The following is an 18,806-nucleotide window of genomic DNA, read 5'->3' as shown; positions in this document are numbered from 1 at the left end:
GAAGTTCAGTAGCACACAAAAACTCCGCTTCTGTACAGCTTCTTCTCTGTCTGTTATCAGTGTCACAGATAACATCTTTATAAATTGTGTCCCCAGTAAGGTAGATTAATAATTGTTTTTTATGCATCTGTCTTTTATTATTTATTTATTTTTGGTGCAAAAAGGTGTTTTTATTAAAGCATGGTAACAGGACCTGTGGGCAGAAAGAGCTGCCTGTGCATCTGTCTTTTAAATCATGTGGAAAATAAAAAGTGGAGTTATAAACCAAAGTTACAATAATACTAGCTTTTATAATTGGCCCTGTGTTTGTCTTTACCAGAGACCTTTATTTCTTCATATGGCTTTGGTTACTGTTTAGCTTCTTTGTCATTTCAACTGGAAGAACTCTTTTAGCATTTCTTGCAGGGTTCATCTAGTGGTAACGAACTCCTTCAGCTTTTGTTTACCTGGAAATGTCTTAATTTCTCCCTCATTTTTTGGAGGACAATTTTGTTGGATATAGAATTCTTGATTGGCAGTTTGGTTTCCCCCCTCTTAGTATTTTCAGAAATTGACCACTACCTTCTGGTGTCCAGGGTTTCTAATGAGTAATTAGCTGATAATCTTATTGAGGATCTCTTGTCACTTCTCTCTTGTTGCTTTGAAAATTCTTTGTCTTTGATCATAATGTGTCGGATGTGAGTTTATCCCACTTGTACTTCATTTATTTATTCTTTAAAAAGATTTGTTTCAGAGAGAGAGAAAGCTTGAGCTTGTGCATTGCACACAAGTGGGGGGAGGGGCAGAGGGAGAGAATCCTTAAGCAGACTCCCCACTGAGCATGGACTGGGCTGGGGGCCTCCATCCCACCACCCATGAGATCATGACCTGAGCTGAAACCAGGAGTCGAGTGGTCCACCAACAGGTGGCCTCCTATATTTCATTTAGCTTCCTAGATTTGTGGATTCATATATTTCGTAAAATTGGGGGAATTTTTCTTTTTTTTTTTTGCCATTATTTCTTCAAATAATCTTTCGGCCCTTTCTCTCCTCTCCTCCTTGAACTCCCTTCTCATTTATTACATAATCATTGTCAGTTTTGACAGCATCTCCAGGCCCCATAGGTTTTGTTCATCTTTGTTCATTCATTTTTCTTTCTGCTCTTCAGACTTCATAATTTTAACCCTCTTCTCTTCAAGTTTGCTGATTCTTCTGCCTGCTCAAATCTGTTGAACCCCTCTAGGGAACTTTTCATTTCAATTATTGTACTTTTTAGTTCCAGGTTTTTTATTCCACTGTATAAATTTCTGTCTCTGTAAATAGTCTCATTTTGCTTTTACATTGTTTTCCATTAGTTCTTTAAGCATAATTAAGGTAGTTGTTAGAAAGTCTTTGTCTAGTAAATCTGATATCTGGGTTTCTTAGAGATAGTTTCTGTCAATTTATTTTGTTTCTTTGAATGGGCCATATTTTCTTGTTTCTTTGTATGGCTTGTGATTTTCTTGTTATTAAAAATCAGGCATTTGACTATCATAATATGGTAACTCTGGAAATCAGATGTTCCCCTTTTGTTGGAGTTTCCCGGTTTTGGGGGGAGGATTGTTGAAGACTGTATTAGTCTGTTTTGAGGCTTTTTCTATTTTGCAAAGACTATTCCTTGTCATCACTGTGTGATCACTGATGTCTGTTCTGTTAGGTCATGTTCATCTCACGTTTTTTGTGAATACCAGAAGCTCAAACAAATGAAAACGAACAAAAAACACCAACAGAAACAAAGAGAAAAGCAGAAAAATGAATAACCACTTCTGTCTGTTTTTGCATATTGTTTCTGTGCTGGGGCATCTGTTCAACATTTAGCTAGGCTTGCTCTGGGGCTTGGGATCAACCTGAGGTGAAAGCTTAAGGTCTTTTCAGGTCTTGTGTCGTCATGTGTCTGGCCTGGGTGTGTGTGTAGTTTTCTAAAATTTTCCCTGTGCTTGTTGCTTTGGAATGTCCTGATTTCCCAAAGTGCTTTTACCCCAACTTCCCCATTATCTGTGAGTCTGCTTTGCAGCTCTTATTAGCAGTGCTTGCCCCATCCCCACCCACTGCTAAAGTTCTGAGTTAGGTAAAACAGAGACAAGCACCAACACCTCACATCAATCCTTCAGCTATCTCCCAGACAGATTAGAAGAGATGTGCACAGTAATCTGCAAATCACGTTTTCCTCTGATTTGAAGGAGGGAGCTGGGAACTGGGCTGCCACTTTTTCAAGACCAAAACCTCTGTCCTTGCAAGGGTGGGTGGGACAGGGATGAGTAAAAATACCACACAACTTTACAATTATTTCGAAGATAGGTTTTTCTTGATTGAGCATTCTCTTGGTTGTTGTACACCTTTGGCTGTTTTCTAAGCTCCAGCAGAGCTGGCTCAGACATTTGCTGTTGTTTTTTGATGTTTCTATGGAGGAGTGAGACTTTGGAACCTCGTCATTTGCCATTTTGCTGAAATGTGGTTTGTCTTTTCACTCTCTTGGAAGTGTACTTTGCACAAAAGTTTTTTATTTTGATGAAGTCAACTTAATTTTTTCCTTGTGCTTTTGGTGTCATTTAAGAAACTATTGCCAAATCCAAGGTAAAGAAAGTTTGTATCTTTTTTAGTAGCTGCAGCAAAGGTCCTGGAGATGACTTCTCAGCTTGACTTGGGTTGCATGCCCATTTTTAGTTTTAATTTTATTTATTTTTTAGCAGGAGAAAATTAAATTTAGTATCATACATATGAAGACTCCATGCAGACATGAAATTCCCTAGGCAGTCTGGCAACACGAGGTTTATATGACATACTGAATAAGGAGAGGGTTAGGGGCCTGAGGGTACAAAGAAGAGGAAGACCCTTAGCAGAAAGGTGAGAAGAGATTTTTGGTAAAGAGGAATCTCTGTTAATAGTTCTCTCTTCCTGATACAGTCATACAGTTAAGGAGGTAAAGAGCTTTTCCTGCTAGGTTTTGATTTGTTTTAATTCCAAATACTGTTTATCTCATAGTGTGGTACATCTTGGTACATGCCCATTTTTAGAGCAATTACTGTGATGAGAGTGGTAGACTATTCTGATTGACTAGGGCTGGATTGTGTAGGATCAGCCATAGACTGAGAATGGTGTTAATGTTAAAGATGTGGTTTCCAAAAAGGAAGGTGAATGGATGATAGAAAAATTAGTAAATATTTAGTAAATGTAAAGCTTTCTTAGTACATTGAGAAATTTATGATGCTCCAGAGTACACTTTCTTTTTTTAAAGATTTTATTTATTTATTTGAGAGAGAGAGTGATCATGAGTAGGAGAGAGGGTCAGGAGAGGGAGAAGGAGGATTCTGGGATCATGACCTGAAGGCAGATGCTTAACTGACTGAGCCACCCAGGCGCCCCCCCCCCTGAGTACACATTTTTAATTAAAAATGTATTTCTCTTGGGGGGCGCCTGGGTGACTCAGTTGGTTGAGTGTCCAGCTCTTGCTTTTGGCTCAGGGTCATGAGATCAAGTCCCATGTTGGGCTCTGCTGCTGGGCATGGAGCCTGCTTGGGATTATCCTCCTCTCCCACTGCTTCCCCCCCCGCCCCGCTCACTCTCTCTCTCAAAAAAATGTATTTCTCGTGTTAAAAATTAATAAGTAGGGGCGCCTGAGTGGCTCAGTCGATTAAGCGTCTGCCTTCGGCTCAGGTCATGATCCCAGGGTCCTGGGATCAAGCCCCACATCAGGCTCCTTGCTCAGCAGGGAGCCTGCTTCTCCCTCTTCCTCTGCCCACCACTTCCCCTACTTGTGCTATCTCTCTCTGTTGAATAAATAAATAAAATCTTTTTAAAAAAATTAATAAGTAAATGTTTAAAAGTGACTTCAGGGATACCTGGGTGGCAGTCAGTGAAGTGACCCAACTCTCGGTTTTTGCTAAGGTTGTGATCTCAGGGTCTTGAGATCTAGCCCTGCGACAGGCTCTGCGCTCAGCGTGGAGTCCGCTTGAGACTCTCTCTCCCTCCCCCCTCACACCACTCGTGCATGTGTGCTTCCTCCCTCTCTCTAAAATTAAAAAAATTAAATTAAAAAGTGACTTCCAAAAATATCCCTGATGTTCCTGGTAAGCCAAGGTAGAAGAAATTAGTTTAGCCTTTTCTTCGTGCTCTAATGTGTTTATATTTTGTGGTTTGTTTTATACAGGTACTGCTATAACCAGAGTTTGGTAGCAAAAGGATCTACTTACTGGGCTCTCTTAACATAGAAAGAGATGTGGGGGGATTCTCGATCTGCTAACAGAACAGGACCTTTTCGGTAAGTCTTGAAATTTGAATATTGAAATTTAATATTTTAATGATAAAAATATATTTTTTGGTCTGTCATAAAGAGGGATATTTTCTTTGTATAGAAATAGCTCTGGTTTTTTAAAATAGAAACTATTTAAAAAATTTCTCATCATTTCCAAAGTGCTCGTGAGGTTGAATACTGAGCATGCCAAGTGTTTTGTGTTTCAGCACTTTTTTTTTTTTTTTTTTAAGATTTTATTTATTTGTCAGAGAGAGAGTGAGAGAGCATAAATGGGAATCGGTGGGCAGGGGGAGAAGCAGGCTCCCTGCTGAGCAAGGAGCCCAATGCCGGACTTGATCGCAGGACCCTGGGAACTTGACCTAAGCAGAAGGCAGACACTTAACTGACTGAGCACCCAGGTGTCCCAATGTTTCAGCACTTTTTAAACATTAAAAAATAATCCCCCAGTTGTTTTTTTTAAATCTCTTTTAACAAAGTAATATGTACTTGGCAAATAAGGAAAGCTAGCAAAAACATACATGAACATTTATGTATGTGCATAAAAGTTTTGTTATTTTCACTCATTTATGTCTAGAAGCTAGAGCTGTGTTTGGCCCATGGCACAGTGTATTTCAGTTACCAGAAATTGTTCTGAGAAAAAAAATTTACTGCATGCAATTTTCTAAAGTACATTTCAATATTAAGGGTTACGGGATACAAAGATGAGTTGAGAAAGTAGTACCATTCATTTATTAGTAGATTATATTTTAGATTTATAGGGAGTTAATTTTTTTATAGCCAATATAATAAATGATGATGACTGTATTTTTAAAGCTTTTACATTGTACTTACAATTAATAAAATGCAAGAGGAATGTGATTTTTATTTTATGGTTTTATGTTTTTACTTGGTGTATGGCAAAGAAATCTGAGCTTTGAGGTTATATATTAAAAAACTATATATATAATATATATACATATATGTAATATATATATATACACACACACACATATATATATATGTATTTTTTTTTTAAATGCTCCAATTGAAACTTCTGTTACTAGTAAATTTTCTTTTGGATTGGTAGTCTGCAAGATTTTATCACGCAAATTCAAGAGGTGTTCTCATTATTCTGAAGCTGGGGGTTCCAATGAAAAATTAGGTGGAGAACTGAGTTTTTAAAATCCATATGATATTTAGTAAAGCTAGTGTTTTCATAAATACTAAGTAATAGGGGTCTTCACTTTTGGCTCAGCAATCTTTAAAGCAACGGTGATGATGCTGGGTATGTTTTTCCTTTCAAAATTTAAGATCTGCGTCAGTGGTCAGCAGATTATGGCCTGCAGCTCACTTTTATTTTATTTGTAACACAGCCATGATCATTTGTTTACAAATTGTCTATGATTGCTTCCATGCCACAGTGGCAGAGTTGAATAGTTGTGACAGACTGCACAGCCTAATATCAATACTGTCTGGCTTTTTGTGGAAAGTTCACCGATCCTGAGTCTAGATCAATGGGCTTATACTTCAACATTTTTAAATATTTAGGCTGTAATCTATCCTTTTTTACTTATATTTATGGAAAACTACTTTGTAAGTAAAGCTGTTTCTTATAGAATTAACCTAATTTAGGTTTTTAAAAATTTTTTGTCTATTTAGATTATTTAGGTAAGCCTTCAGAAATGTTGGGTAACCTTAGCTCTATTTTGTAACTTTAAAAAAATTTTCAGAACATTTTTTCTTTGACCAATTTATTATTTGAAATTATATTCCCCCACCTTAATTTTAGTTTAAATATAGTTACTACATGCTATTTTTAAGATCTTTGACTAGAAGGGAGATGTAGTTTATATAGCATAACTTTTTGGAAGACTAATTTGGATTTTAAAAAAGGTATCTTACAGGAAAATGATTTTGTATTTCATTTTATGAGCTTCTTACATTTTATTTTATTTGACTGAAAATGATTTTCATCGTCCCTGCTATTTTGTGTTAATAGAACTGTTTCTTGAATAGTCTGCATAAAATACAGTTCTAAGAACCCTAGTACAGTAGGTTACTCTAGATCTGTTTGATCTTCCCAACTTAAGAGGATAAGATAATCTTTAGGGCAGTATTCAAAGGCAGTGTTAGAAACATTCTGGTCGGAAAACATGTAGATTGAGGTGCTTCAGTACCCATGAGTATTTGCTGAGGCTTAAGTACTTCCTGTAAGCTAACTATTGGGATTTGATGATTTTAAATATGGGAGACACTAGAGTTAGTGGTAATGTCTTAATTTTAGTGCAAAACTGTATTACTTATGAAGAACATTTAAACTTGCTCCTCTTATGATGAACCACATAGACATAACTAATGTTAATGGGAGCTAATGGAAGTCATCATGTTCTGAAAATCCATTAAATATGCATCATTCTAACGTTCAGGTTGCTGTTGTTAAAGTCCTATTACTTTAAGAAAGGGTTTGGCCTTGTAACTCTTTCTCCTGAACTGAGTGACCCAGAATCAGTTGTCCTTTGAGTCTTTCTCTGGTGGTGTAGTCTGTGCTCGGAAGGGTCGTATAATGGATCCTGTATATTCTGGTAGGAGAGAACGGAGTTGGACTTGATTTCCTAATACTTTTGCTTTACTGCTAAATAGCAGATAACCCTTCAGATCATTTCGTGTTTTCCTTTTTTGTACCCTCCCCTCACCCTCAAGCTCAGGATCCTAGGTATCTAAATGCCTACTTAAATTCCCTTTTGCCAAAGCCTAAGCATGTAAATGGTCTGAAGGCTAGGCAAAGGGAGGAATTGGGTAGAATGAAAGACTAGGCCAGTTCTAATTTATCTCTTGAGTTTTGTAAACTGAGAATGTGATTTAATACTTTGCTTATTTTAAAATATATTTTATTACTATGAAAAACTAAAATGAGGCATTAGAATCTGGAATACCAGCTTCTTCATTTGGGACCTGGAGATAATACTTGAAGCCTAATGCTCTCTCTAAGTCCCTTTCAGCATTAAGCTCCTAGATGCTGTTGCTTGGCTAGGTTGATGTACATATGCTTTGTGGCATGATTCATGCTACGTTTTGTGATACTCTTGGGTAGTTAAAATAATAGGACCCAGGTGAGAGCGCTTCTAGGTGGAGCCACTGTAAAACTGGATTTTAGATGCAGCCAAGGCTGATGCTCAGCTGGTATATACTTGTGTGCTCCTACTGGTGATTTACAGCCAGTGTTCCTTCACTTTGGGCATGCAGCCATTCCGATCTGGGTGGTGTCCATGCTGTAGCTGTAATCAAATATTTTGGAATGTTATCGCTGTATGCAGAAATGAGAAAGACACCTCCTGAAATTACTGTAATACATTTATGGTGCATTGATTTATTTGATGTATAGGAATCATCATGTTGATCTTGGAATTCTAAGTTCCCTGGCTGTAGGAAATGGAAATTTTTGTAGTGTGTCACCATTGCTAGCTTATCTGGTGTTGCGGATTTTCCCTGTTGCAGGACTGGGTGAAAGCTTTTTCTGCAGCAGTCATGTTGAAAACCTTGTGTTGACTTTCCTCGTGTTCTGAAATGGGAACATAAAAGTTTACTCCGCCACTTCGTCTTAAAATAGCAAAACATTGCTGTTTTCTGCAGATCTAGGACCTTGTTACAGAACTCTGCCAAAAAAAAAAAAATGTTTACAGAAGAATGTGCTGTGATTAGAGAAGAATATGCTGGTGTGTAGATTTCAAACTCTCTGGACAATATGAATAACACTGTCTTTGTTTCTACAGTGGGAGCCAAGAAGAAAGGTTTGCTCCCGGGTGGAACAGGGATTATCCTCCTCCTCCCCTTAAGAGTCATGCTCAAGAGAGACACTCTGGCAACTTTCCTGGCAGAGATTCACTTCCCTTTGATTTCCAGGGGCATTCGGGGCCTCCCTTTGCAAATGTAGAGGAGCATTCTTTCAGCTATGGAGCTAGAGACGGACCGCATGGTGACTATCGAGGAGGGGAGGGACCTGGACATGATTTCAGGGGGGGAGATTTTTCATCTTCTGATTTCCAGAGCAGAGATTCATCACAGTTGGACTTCAGGGGTAGGGACATACATTCTGGGGATTTTCGGGATAGAGAAGGACCACCTATGGACTATAGGGGTGGAGATGGCACTTCTCTGGATTATAGAGGTAGGGAGACATCTCACATGAACTACAGAGACAGGGATGCTCACACTGTTGATTTCAGAGGTCGGGATGCTCCTTCATCTGACTTCAGGGGCCGGGGCACTTACGATTTAGATTTTAGAGGCCGGGATGGATCCCACACAGAGTTTAGGGGAAGAGATTTATCAGATTTGGATTTCAGGGCCAGAGATCAGTCCCGTTCTGACTTTAGAAATAGAGATGTGTCTGATTTGGACTTCAGGGACAAAGATGGAACACAGGTGGACTTTAGAGGCCGAGGTTCAGGTACTAGTGATCTAGACTTTAGGGACAGGGATACGCCACATTCAGATTTCAGAGGTAGACACCGGTCCAGGACTGATCAGGATTTTAGGAGCAGAGAGGTGGGACCTTGTATGGAGTTTAAAGATAGGGAGATGCCCTCTGTGGATCCAAATATTTTGGATTACATACAACCCGCTACACAAGATAGAGAACATTCTGGTGTGAACGTGAACAAGAGAGAAGAATCCACACATGACCATACAACCGAAAGGCCTGCTTTTGGCATTCAGAAGGGAGAATTTGAACATTCAGAAACAAGAGAAGGAGAAAAACAAGATGTAGCCTTTGAACATGAGTCTGCATCGGACTTTCAAAACAGCCAAAGTCCACTTCAAGACCAAGACAAGTCACAGCTTTCTGGAGGTGAACAACAGAGTTCAGATGCTGGTGTGTTTAAAGAGGAAGGTGGTCTGGATTTTCTTGGCCGGGAAGACACTGATTACAGAAGCATGGAGTACCGTGATGTAGATCACAGGCTGCCGGGAAGCCAGATATTTGGCTATGGCCAGAGCAAGTCTTTTCCAGAGGGCAAGACTTCCCGAGATGCCCAGCGGGACCTTCAGGTATGTTAACGGAGTAGATTGCTTTTCTGCTTGTTGTTGTATCTTAAGGCTTTTCTGAAGGATGAAGTGTAGAGTCCAGGATCCTTGGTCCTGGGTCTCTCCTTCTGTAACCATTAAAAAACAAAATGGGGGTACCTGGCTGGCTCAGTCAGTAGAGCATGTGACTCTAGATCTCAGGGATGTAAGTGTGAGCTCCATGTTGGGTGTAGAGATTACTTTTAAAAATAAAATCTTTAAAAAAAAAATAAAATATGTATTCAAGAATGGAATGTATACCTCTAGAGCAATGGCTCTCAGCTCAGTTCATACTTTTGGTGTTTATCTCTTCATTATTTTGTTTATGCTGCTGATTTAAATGCTTTGGGATAATTTAGTTAGAAAGTGTGTCTTTGGGAGTTGGTTCTCTCAATTCTTGTTAGTCAGGCCTTTTGGCTATTTAGGGTACATTTTTTTCTTTTTAAGTTTTTATTTATTTAAGTAATCTCTACACCCAGTGTGGGACTCGAGCTTATGACCCCGAGATCAAGAATCGCAGGCTCTTCTGACTGAGCCAGCTAGTAGGGTGCATTTTCTGAAACTCATTTAGGATATACAGAATTCCTAGGAGTCTTTCCCTAGTCATGAGGAGGTGATGTTAATTTTTCAAGTATCTTCTTACAGGTAATTTAATAGACTTAAATGTTGAATTTCAATATATATTATATATAATCTATTTGTATATAATCTAAGTGAGGAGAATTAAATTTGCAGTTGGTTAATGCAAATATTACCTTTTGAAATAGGTTTTCCTCATCTCCACTCAGGTGCCTGTTATTTTGGACAGTAATCTTAAGACATGTTAACCATATAATTTTGAGAATGTTAGAGGTGATTGACTATATAATTTATTGTTCAGATCAGGACACTTTAAAGAGTAAAAGAGGATGTTGGAGTTGAGGCTTCTGTGAATATGGAAAATGCAGATGTCAGATGCAGATGGTCAGATGACGCCTTTTGATTTTGTTGAAATTTATAGTTGACATCTTTGACAAATGGCACCTGATTAAAATTTTTTTTCTATTTTCTCATTCAGGAAAAGAAAATTATATGTATATAATATATATGTATTTTTTATGTGAAAAATATTTTGGAGAATTTTTTTTTCCTGATTATAAATCCTATTCAGTACTGTTTCTCTTAATGTTCCGCTTTACTCTTTCAAGACTCCTCAGTGAGCCTTGATTTTAGCACGCTTACATACTAATGATTTGAAATCAAATTCTGGAACTCAGAAAAATAGAGAATTATAATTTTTCATATCTTAATATGATGCAAATGATTTTGATATTTGATCCTGAAAACCTGTATTTCACCTTCACTTTCATTTGCCCACTAACATATTTTTATTTCTGAAGTAATCTTTTATTCTGGATTCAAGGATCAAGATTATCGGACTGGCCCAAATGAGGAAAAACCAAGCAAGCTTATTCGATTAAGTGGGGTGCCTGAAAATGCCACAAAAGAAGAGGTAAGGCTCTTTTTTTCTTTTTCTTTTTCCTTTTTTTGTCAATTAAATTATTTTTACTTTTTATTTTGAAAAATTAATAGATTCATAGGAAGGTGCGAAGAAATTTACAAGGAAATTTTGGGTGTCCTTCCTGCAATGTTAACATCTTGCATTGCTATAGTACAGTGGCTAAACCAGCAAATTGGCTTTGGTGCAATCCATAGACCTTATTTAGATTTCAGCAGTTACACATTCACTCACTGAGGAGAGGTTTATGATTGCTGTCCTCAGACCTGTTATAATCATCCTTTAGGGCATAATCCAAGAGCGAGGATTGGATTACCTACATAAAGGTGCAGTTTGTTTACAGTAGTAAAAACTGGGAGCTGCAAAACTCTTCAGTGTTAAAGGACTGGCTGAGTAAATTATGGCTGAACTTACAGGAAGATCTGGTTAGGCTATTTTTTTTTTTTTTAAAGATTTTATTTATTTATTCGACAGAGATAGAGACAGCCAGCGAGAGAGGGAACACAAGCAGGGGGAGTGGGAGAGGAAGAAGCAGGCTCATAGCAGAAGAGCCTGATGTGGGGCTCGATCCCAGAACGCCGGGATCACGCCCTGAGCCGAAGGCAGACGCCCAACCGCTGCGCCACCCAGGCGCCCCTGGTTAGGCTATTATTATAGGAAGAGCAAACTGTGTTTACTCTGTGCTAGGCATTATGTGATGCTTACAAGCATTAGTTCTTTAATTATCACAGTATCCTATGAATATGTACTCTTTACTCATTCCCTTCAAATACAAAGCACCAACCATATGCGAGGCACTGAATGATACAGCAGTGAATATTGTAAAGTCACTGCCTCCATGGATAATAAAAAAGTAAACAAAAAAACGTAATTTCAGGCAGTGATAAATGCTCTAAAAGAAACTAAAGTAAAGGTGTTGAGCATAGGGGCTATGCTAGGGGCTATTTTCGATTGGGTACTGGGGGGAAGGCATCACTAAGGAAGTGACATTTGAGCCCAGGCCTGAATGCTGTGAGAGAGCAGTCCATCTGAAGATGGGGAAAAGAACTCACTAGGTGGAGGGAGTTAAGTGCCATGGCCCTGGACTGGCATGAGCCCAGGGCATCATCTTATGTTTAACAGATGAGAAAACCGGGCACTGAAAAGTTACATAGTGAGAGAGCAAAAGAGGCTTGGAATGTAGGCAGTCTTATTTCAGAGCTTGGTTCTTGATGGTTATGTTCTGCCTTTTTTATATACTTAGGAATTTTATGAATAATTATGTTCTACTCATAAACAGGTTTGAATGTCTAGAGTGTACATGGGTTGATTTTGTCTTGATAAAGTTATGATAGCTTTAAATTACGTAGAATAAAAGCCAGTAGGGAAAATTAAATATTCAGTGTTTGATAATTTATGTCATTCGTGTATACACCATGTTCTTGCAGATTCTTAATGCCTTTCGGACTCCTGATGGCATGCCTGTAAAGGACTTGGAGTTGAAGGAGTATAACACAGGTGAGTTTCTGGACATGCATGTGGTCTTGGGCTAGGAAGGGTCTTTGTCAGATTTCTGCATCATGTGCTACTCAAAGTTTTTTTAAGAAACAACAGTTAAGATTTCCAGAAGCCTCCTGTTGATGCCTTCAAATAACAGCCAACTTTAGTCTTAGCTGTGGTTCTTTGTGGCTGTTTGTCCACACATGGGCAATGAGGATGCATGTTCCAGTTCTTCTGGGTGCCTATGAGATATAAAGTGAGTGTTGTAGCGTTTAAGATATAAAGTTAGTGTTACAGCATTTATCCCTGAATATATTTTATATAATCATTAAACTTGCTGTATATGTTCTTCATCGTGATGGAGAGTTTATGTTTGAGCCTAGTAGGATTTAATAAACTTACTGTGTTTAAAAATTTACATTTCATTGCTTCAGCGTGAAATTTACAACTTTCCAGAGAAATTGTACAAATTAGTGGTTTCTTGAATTTTCTGTCTTGCTCTGAGAATGAAGCCCTGCAACAGCTGTTTTGTTGAAACCCATGAATAGATCCAGAAGAGCTTTCTCTTTGACCTCTGCTCTGTGGTCTGAACTGCAGATTAAACTTTCCATGATATCGACCTAGTGTCTTAGAGTATCATGTTTGATCAGTTCCTTCAAGTCTTACAAAAAAATGGAAGTGAAATGCTAGGCACTCAAGGTATTGACTAATATTTTAGTCTACATAATATGAAATGGTTTAAAAATGAAGGTAATCTTCAAGTGATCTCTTTTGCAGAATTTAAATTGAAGAAAGTAGATCATTAATCTGTTCACAGAATTTAGAACTTTAGTAGTCCAAATTAAAGAACTCTTCAAGTAAGAGTATGCTTTATTTTTGAGGATATAGTTTACTTCTAAACAGTTTACCATGGAATAAATTTCTTTGTATTAACTAGATAGCTGCTTCTTCAGTTTGCTTCTGCAGAGGGAAGCTATCCATAAAAATAAATTTTTGTGCTTGAAGTAATTTGGTATTTTTGTCAAGTCCAGAAATATTTTCTTTCTGTAATTTGAGAATAAACTCAGAAACATTATTTTTCAGAAAACTAATTATTTTTTTGTTTTAAAAGCATCAATTCTGAATTTGTAGAAACATAAGAGTAGTTACGTTGTTCTTACACATTGATGTCTTTTTTTTTTTTTTGCACGTGTCTCATACATGCTTTCTTGATTTACTATTATCTTTAGGAACTAAAAGTAGAATTTATAGGCTGCAGTTACTTTTTAACTGCCAGCAGTAACCTCAGCTTTGGTTTTATTTCATGAACTGTTTTTATTAAGTATTGGTGTATTAAGGAAAGTAGAGGTGTCTTGATGTTATAAATAGCAACTTAAACTCTTCATTTCTTTAGTACTCTGATTTTATATTGTCAGATTTATTAGCAGAGCAATATTTAAATTAATGTATAAGGTCCACAGAAGAAGCTCTTAAATTTGCTTGCTGTAGTAGCAATTAGAAACATAATTGGCAGACCAAAGACATTGATTCTCATGTAAAATCATTCAAGACAATGGTTTAAAAAAAATCACCTTTCAGGAAATACAATCTTTTCTTGGCATTTTATCCTATGAAGTGACAGTGTATTAAATATGTATACATGGTTCTTTTTTTAATGAGAGAATTGGATTACCAGTCCCATGTTATCCATCTCATGTGGCAAGTAGAATGAACTTTTGAAGGTATCTGTCAGATCATGTTACTGCCATGCCTAAAATCCTCTAGTGGTCTTCCATCTCATTTGGAAGAAATTTGCAATTCTTTGTTCTGACTTACAGAATCCTGCATGAGCTGACCCTTGGCTATTTGACCTCATCCCGTACTGCTGTCCACTTTTCTCATCATGCTCTAGCCACACTGAGCCTTTTTCTAGGCTTGATCAATACAGACTTCTTTCTCTGTCAGGGCCTTTGCACTGTTCTTCCCTCTGATCCTCACTTGTCTTCTGGGATTTAGTTCTTGGTTTCAGTTTCACCTCTCAAGGCCTTACCTCACCGTCTAATCCAAAATCACTCCTTGGTTGTTTTTCATCATATCCTGGTTTGTTGTCGTAGGATCAATCATTTTGATATTTTCTCGGTGGTTTTGTGTGTCTTATTCCTCCCAGAGAGTAAGTTCCATGACAGTGGGAGCCTTTTCTGTCTTGTTCCCTCCTGTTACCCCCATGCTTTCCACTCTCCCTGGCACTGACTGATGGGTTCCCAGTATGCATGGAATGAGTAAGTGTCTGTGATATGTATGGAGAGCAGCTGCGTTCTCCTCTCAGGTGAGGAACGTTAAAGGGTCATTTAGGTTTCAGAGCAGTGCAGCCTTACATCTGCTGAAGAATACGCCTTGGAGCAATGTTTTAAGAATGTTTTTAACATTTGCTTGTTAAAAGACTGTACGTATATTTTAGTAAAAGAGGTGACTTTTATAAATGGCGGTCAGTTTCTTTAGGCGCGTGATAACCTGCAAAGACCATGCAGGATGGACATTACTCATAAGAAGGGGACTGTAGGGCAGATTTAGTTGGTGTAATGGGGAGCCAGTCTGTAACGGAGAGAAAAGATTAATACCTGTTCATTGACTCTGGTAATTATTGATTTAATTTTTGTTTCATTTGGAGCCGTGTGAGTACAGGGCCACAACTTTTAACCAAAATCTGTGGGATCAAATAAGTTTATGACTTTGTCTGAATACAGAAAGTTAATGTGGTACATAGATCATATATGAATTATATCCCCCAGTGGGATGTATATCAGTCATAATAATACTTCTGCAGCAAAATATGTGAATATTCTAAGAGGACTAAATAAAGACCGTGAAGAGACTCAGTATACTATAGGTCAGGATTTGTCTCCAAATGACTTCAAATTACTTGAAAATTTACCAAAAAACTTAATATTTAAGGGATTTTGGAATTATAGATAAGGAATTTTGAAGCTACATATATTGTATATATTTGAGTTTTTCTTTTGCCATTTGCAAATATATTATAACCCCATTAGTTGTAAATTACCTTGAGTAAAATTATTACATTCCTGGGAAAAGTATCAAGAGTGAAATGTCTTTTGGTGACTGGATGAACAAACTTTGGTATGTACATGCAATGGAATACTACTCAACAATAAAAATGACGAAACTACACATGTACGTAACAACATGGAGGAATCTCAGGTATTATGCTGAGTGAAAGAAACAGACTGAAAAGGCTACACACTGTCATAAAAAGGAATGAAATACTGATACATGCTATAACTTGGATGCATCTTGAAAACCTTGTGCTGAGTGAAAGAAGCCAGGCACAAAAGAGCACATATTGTATGATCCCGTTTATATAAAATATCCAGAAAAAGCATATCCATAGAAGAAGAAAGCAGATTGGGTAGCTTGGTTGTTGCCAGGGGCTGGGAAATGGGGAGTGACTGCTTAATGGGTATAAGGTTTCCTTTTTGGGGTGATAGAAATGTTCTGGAACCAGATGGGATGGTTGCATAACATTGTGAATGTATTTAAATGAATTGCACACTTTAAAATGGTTAAATGGTGTATTTTATGTTACATGTATTTGATCATAATTTTTAAAAGGACTGCATACTATATGATTCCATTTCTGTGACATTCTGGAAAAAGCAAAATGATAGGAATAGAAAATAGTGGTTGCCAGGGTGTTGGGGGAGGAGTCGACTGTAAAGTGGAAGCATGAGGGGAATTTTGGGCACAATGAAACTGTTCTCTGTATGGATTGTGGTAGTGGTGTATCAATGTTAAATTCACTGAAATTGGTAACTACTGTATTCATATAAGAGAACATCCTTATTAGGAAATACACACTGAAGTTTTTAGGGGTGGAGGACCATGGTGTATGCTTTTTTTCTCTCATGTGGTTTAGGGGAAAATATTTGATGTATATGGACAGGGGAGGAAGAGAGTAATGATACAGTAGAGACAACAAAATATATCAATAGCTGAATCTGGGTAACAGGTCCATGCGTGTGTTCTTTGTGCTATTATTCTTGCAACTTTTTTGTAACTTGGAAATGATTTTCTTTCTTTCTTTCTTTCTTTCTTTCTTTTTTTTTTTTTAAGATTTTATTTATTTATTTGACAGAGAGAGACAGCCAGCGAGAGAGGAAACACAAGTAGGGGGAGTGGGAGAGGAAGAAGCAGGCTCCTAGGGGAGGAGCCTGATGTGGGGCTCCATCCCAGAACGCTGGGATCACGCCCTGAGCCGGAGGCAGACGCTTAACGACTGTGCCACCCAGGTGCCCCTGGAAATGATTTTCAATAAAAAGTTGAAAAACTGACAATACAACTGATGTATTTTATTGTTAAGTGATCAGCAGAAATCTTGCAAGATAAGGGCTACAGTGAACCTCTTCTGTGAACAATAGAGCAATGGTTCTCAGAGTGGGTTCTGGACCAGCAGTGTCAGCACTACCTCAGACCTTGTTAAAAATAACAAATTCTCGGGGCGCTGGGTGGCTCAGTCAGTTAAAGTCTCTGCCTTCAGCTCAGGTCATGATCCCAGGGTCCTGGGATTGAGTCCCATATTGGGTCCTTGCTCAACAGGGAGCCTGCTTCTCCCTCTGCCTACCGTGCTTTCTCTCTCTCCTTCTGCTTATGCTCTCTCTCTCCCTCTGACCAAAAAAAAAAAAAGAGAGAGAGAGAGAAATAGAAATTCTCAGGCCTCACTTTAGACCTACCGGATCATAAACTCTGGGAGCAAGGCCCAACCATCTTTGCTTTAACAGGTCATCCACGTGATTTTGATGTGCCCTGAGTTGTGAGAACCACTGTATTAGATTGATGATATTCTTTATTCTAGAACTTTTTGGCACAGTTTAAAAGAGACTTAGCAGGTGGGCCTTCTTTAAGTCAAAAATGCTAATGCTTATGTGCTTTGGTGGCCCATGGCAAATACGTGCCTACCTGATACCAGATCTGATGTACTGAGCTGGGGCAGGAGTTAGTGCAGGGTTGATGCTATTTTATGCCCTTAGTTGTACTTTATGTAGCATATTTCCTCCAGAGATCTTAGAATGGTGGTAAATGTTCTCATTCTCGAAGTGTTTCTATAGATTTTTTTAATACCATTTTTTAAAGATTTTATTTATTTATTTGAGAGAGAGAGCAGAAGCAGGGGGAGGGAGAGGCAGAGGGAGAAGCAGACTCCCCACTGAGCAGGGAGCCTGACGCCGGGCTTGATCCCAGTACCCTGGGATCATGAGCTGAGCCGAAGGCAGATGCCCAACTGACTGAGCCACCCAGGCACCGCAAAGTGTTTCTGTAACTTATGAATATAGACAGAATTGTGCTTGGTTTTTAGGTGGATTTACATGCTATCCGGTATATAAGCTTGCTATGATGCTTTTTCCAAAGGAATTTATATTATTTAAGCAAAAATGATACAGTTTCTGGATTGTTTCCTCATAAGATTTAAACATAGAAAGTAATTCTCCATAGTGACTGAAGTGTTACAGAATTATTGTAGTACTGTTTTATTAATTAGCATAGGAAAGTTAGAAGGCTGAGTGTTAGGAAGAAGGAGTATCTTGCATTGAGTCTGTCAGCGTTCATATAATGTATGGGCCACAGTGAATGGGCACAGTTTCTGTGGTCCTGGGTAACAGGCTTACATCATATCCTTTCATTTTTCACAATTGAAATGGTTTGAGTTTTTACCACCATGTTGATAAAATAGAAGTTTTAAGAAAAGAAGAAAAACCCAGAGAATCTGTCACTTTAGGAGGCAGAAATCCATTGTGAAATGGATCGACACTGATGATACGAGACATGCGTAGTTTATGGTATTGCAGTAGCTAAAGACAATAGCCAAACGTCGTTTAGAAAAAATAGAGTTGGAAAATGCAAATACACATGTTTTTGCAGTGTTTTTGGCATTTATAGAATAGACAAGTAAATATTTTTAGTTCTTTGGGGGAAACTGACCATAGGCTAATCGAAAAGTATCACATTTACTTGTCACATTTCTAAAACTGCGGAAAGTTGTTGTTTTCAGCCGGGTTTCTTAATAGGTTTGGTACCACATTTGGGGAGGATGTTTACAGAGGAGCGTTAAGCAAAGATGGCAAAGCTTTAAAAATAAGGATGTCTTGGGGCACCTGGGTGGCTCAGTCGGTTAAGCATCTGTAACTCCTGGTTTCAGCTCACGTTGTGATCTCAGGGTTGTGGGATTGAGCCTCATGTGAGGCTCCATGCTCAGCGCAATCTGCTTATCCTTCTCCCTCCCCTTCTGCCCCCTCATAATAAACAAACAAACAAATAAAATCTTAAAAAAAATAAAGTAGAATCCCAGTACTGTTTTGGAAAGGAATGCTTTAGGATTACTGGCTTAACTAAAGCATCCTTTTTCTTTGGGGTAGTTAACCTTCCTGACACTTAAGATGAAACTCATTTTCTATTCTGGGAGCTGACTCGTTCTTCAATTTAAGCTTCTTTGTTGAAACCACTTAAGTTATGAAGGATGACTTTG

At 38.1% G+C, this 18,806-nt stretch overlaps 1 protein-coding gene across 2 annotated transcripts in view; it reads left to right on the top strand.

The window, feature by feature from the left end:
• Window positions 1-18,806, top strand: part of RBM6 (RNA binding motif protein 6) — a 104,067-nt gene that overhangs the window by 19,360 nt on the left and 65,901 nt on the right. Inside the window, exons 2-5 of one of the 2 annotated variants that reach the window (XM_040628783.1) lie at window positions 4,165-4,275; window positions 8,019-9,297; window positions 10,715-10,804; window positions 12,238-12,307. In XM_040628783.1, the coding sequence (XP_040484717.1) occupies window positions 4,232-4,275; window positions 8,019-9,297; window positions 10,715-10,804; window positions 12,238-12,307 (1,483 nt within the window). In that variant the 5' untranslated portion in view covers window positions 4,165-4,231. Of the gene's footprint in view, window positions 1-4,164; window positions 4,276-8,018; window positions 9,298-10,714; window positions 10,805-12,237; window positions 12,308-18,806 lie in introns of those variants that run through there. The other variant, XM_008703769.2, reaches the window with a different exon arrangement.

The sequence above is a fragment of the Ursus maritimus genome, unplaced genomic scaffold, assembly GCF_017311325.1.
Source record: "Ursus maritimus isolate PB19 unplaced genomic scaffold, ASM1731132v1 scaffold_14, whole genome shotgun sequence".
In the NCBI taxonomy this organism is placed as follows: Eukaryota; Metazoa; Chordata; class Mammalia; order Carnivora; family Ursidae; genus Ursus; species Ursus maritimus.
This window is presented reverse-complemented; position numbering and strand designations above follow the sequence as displayed.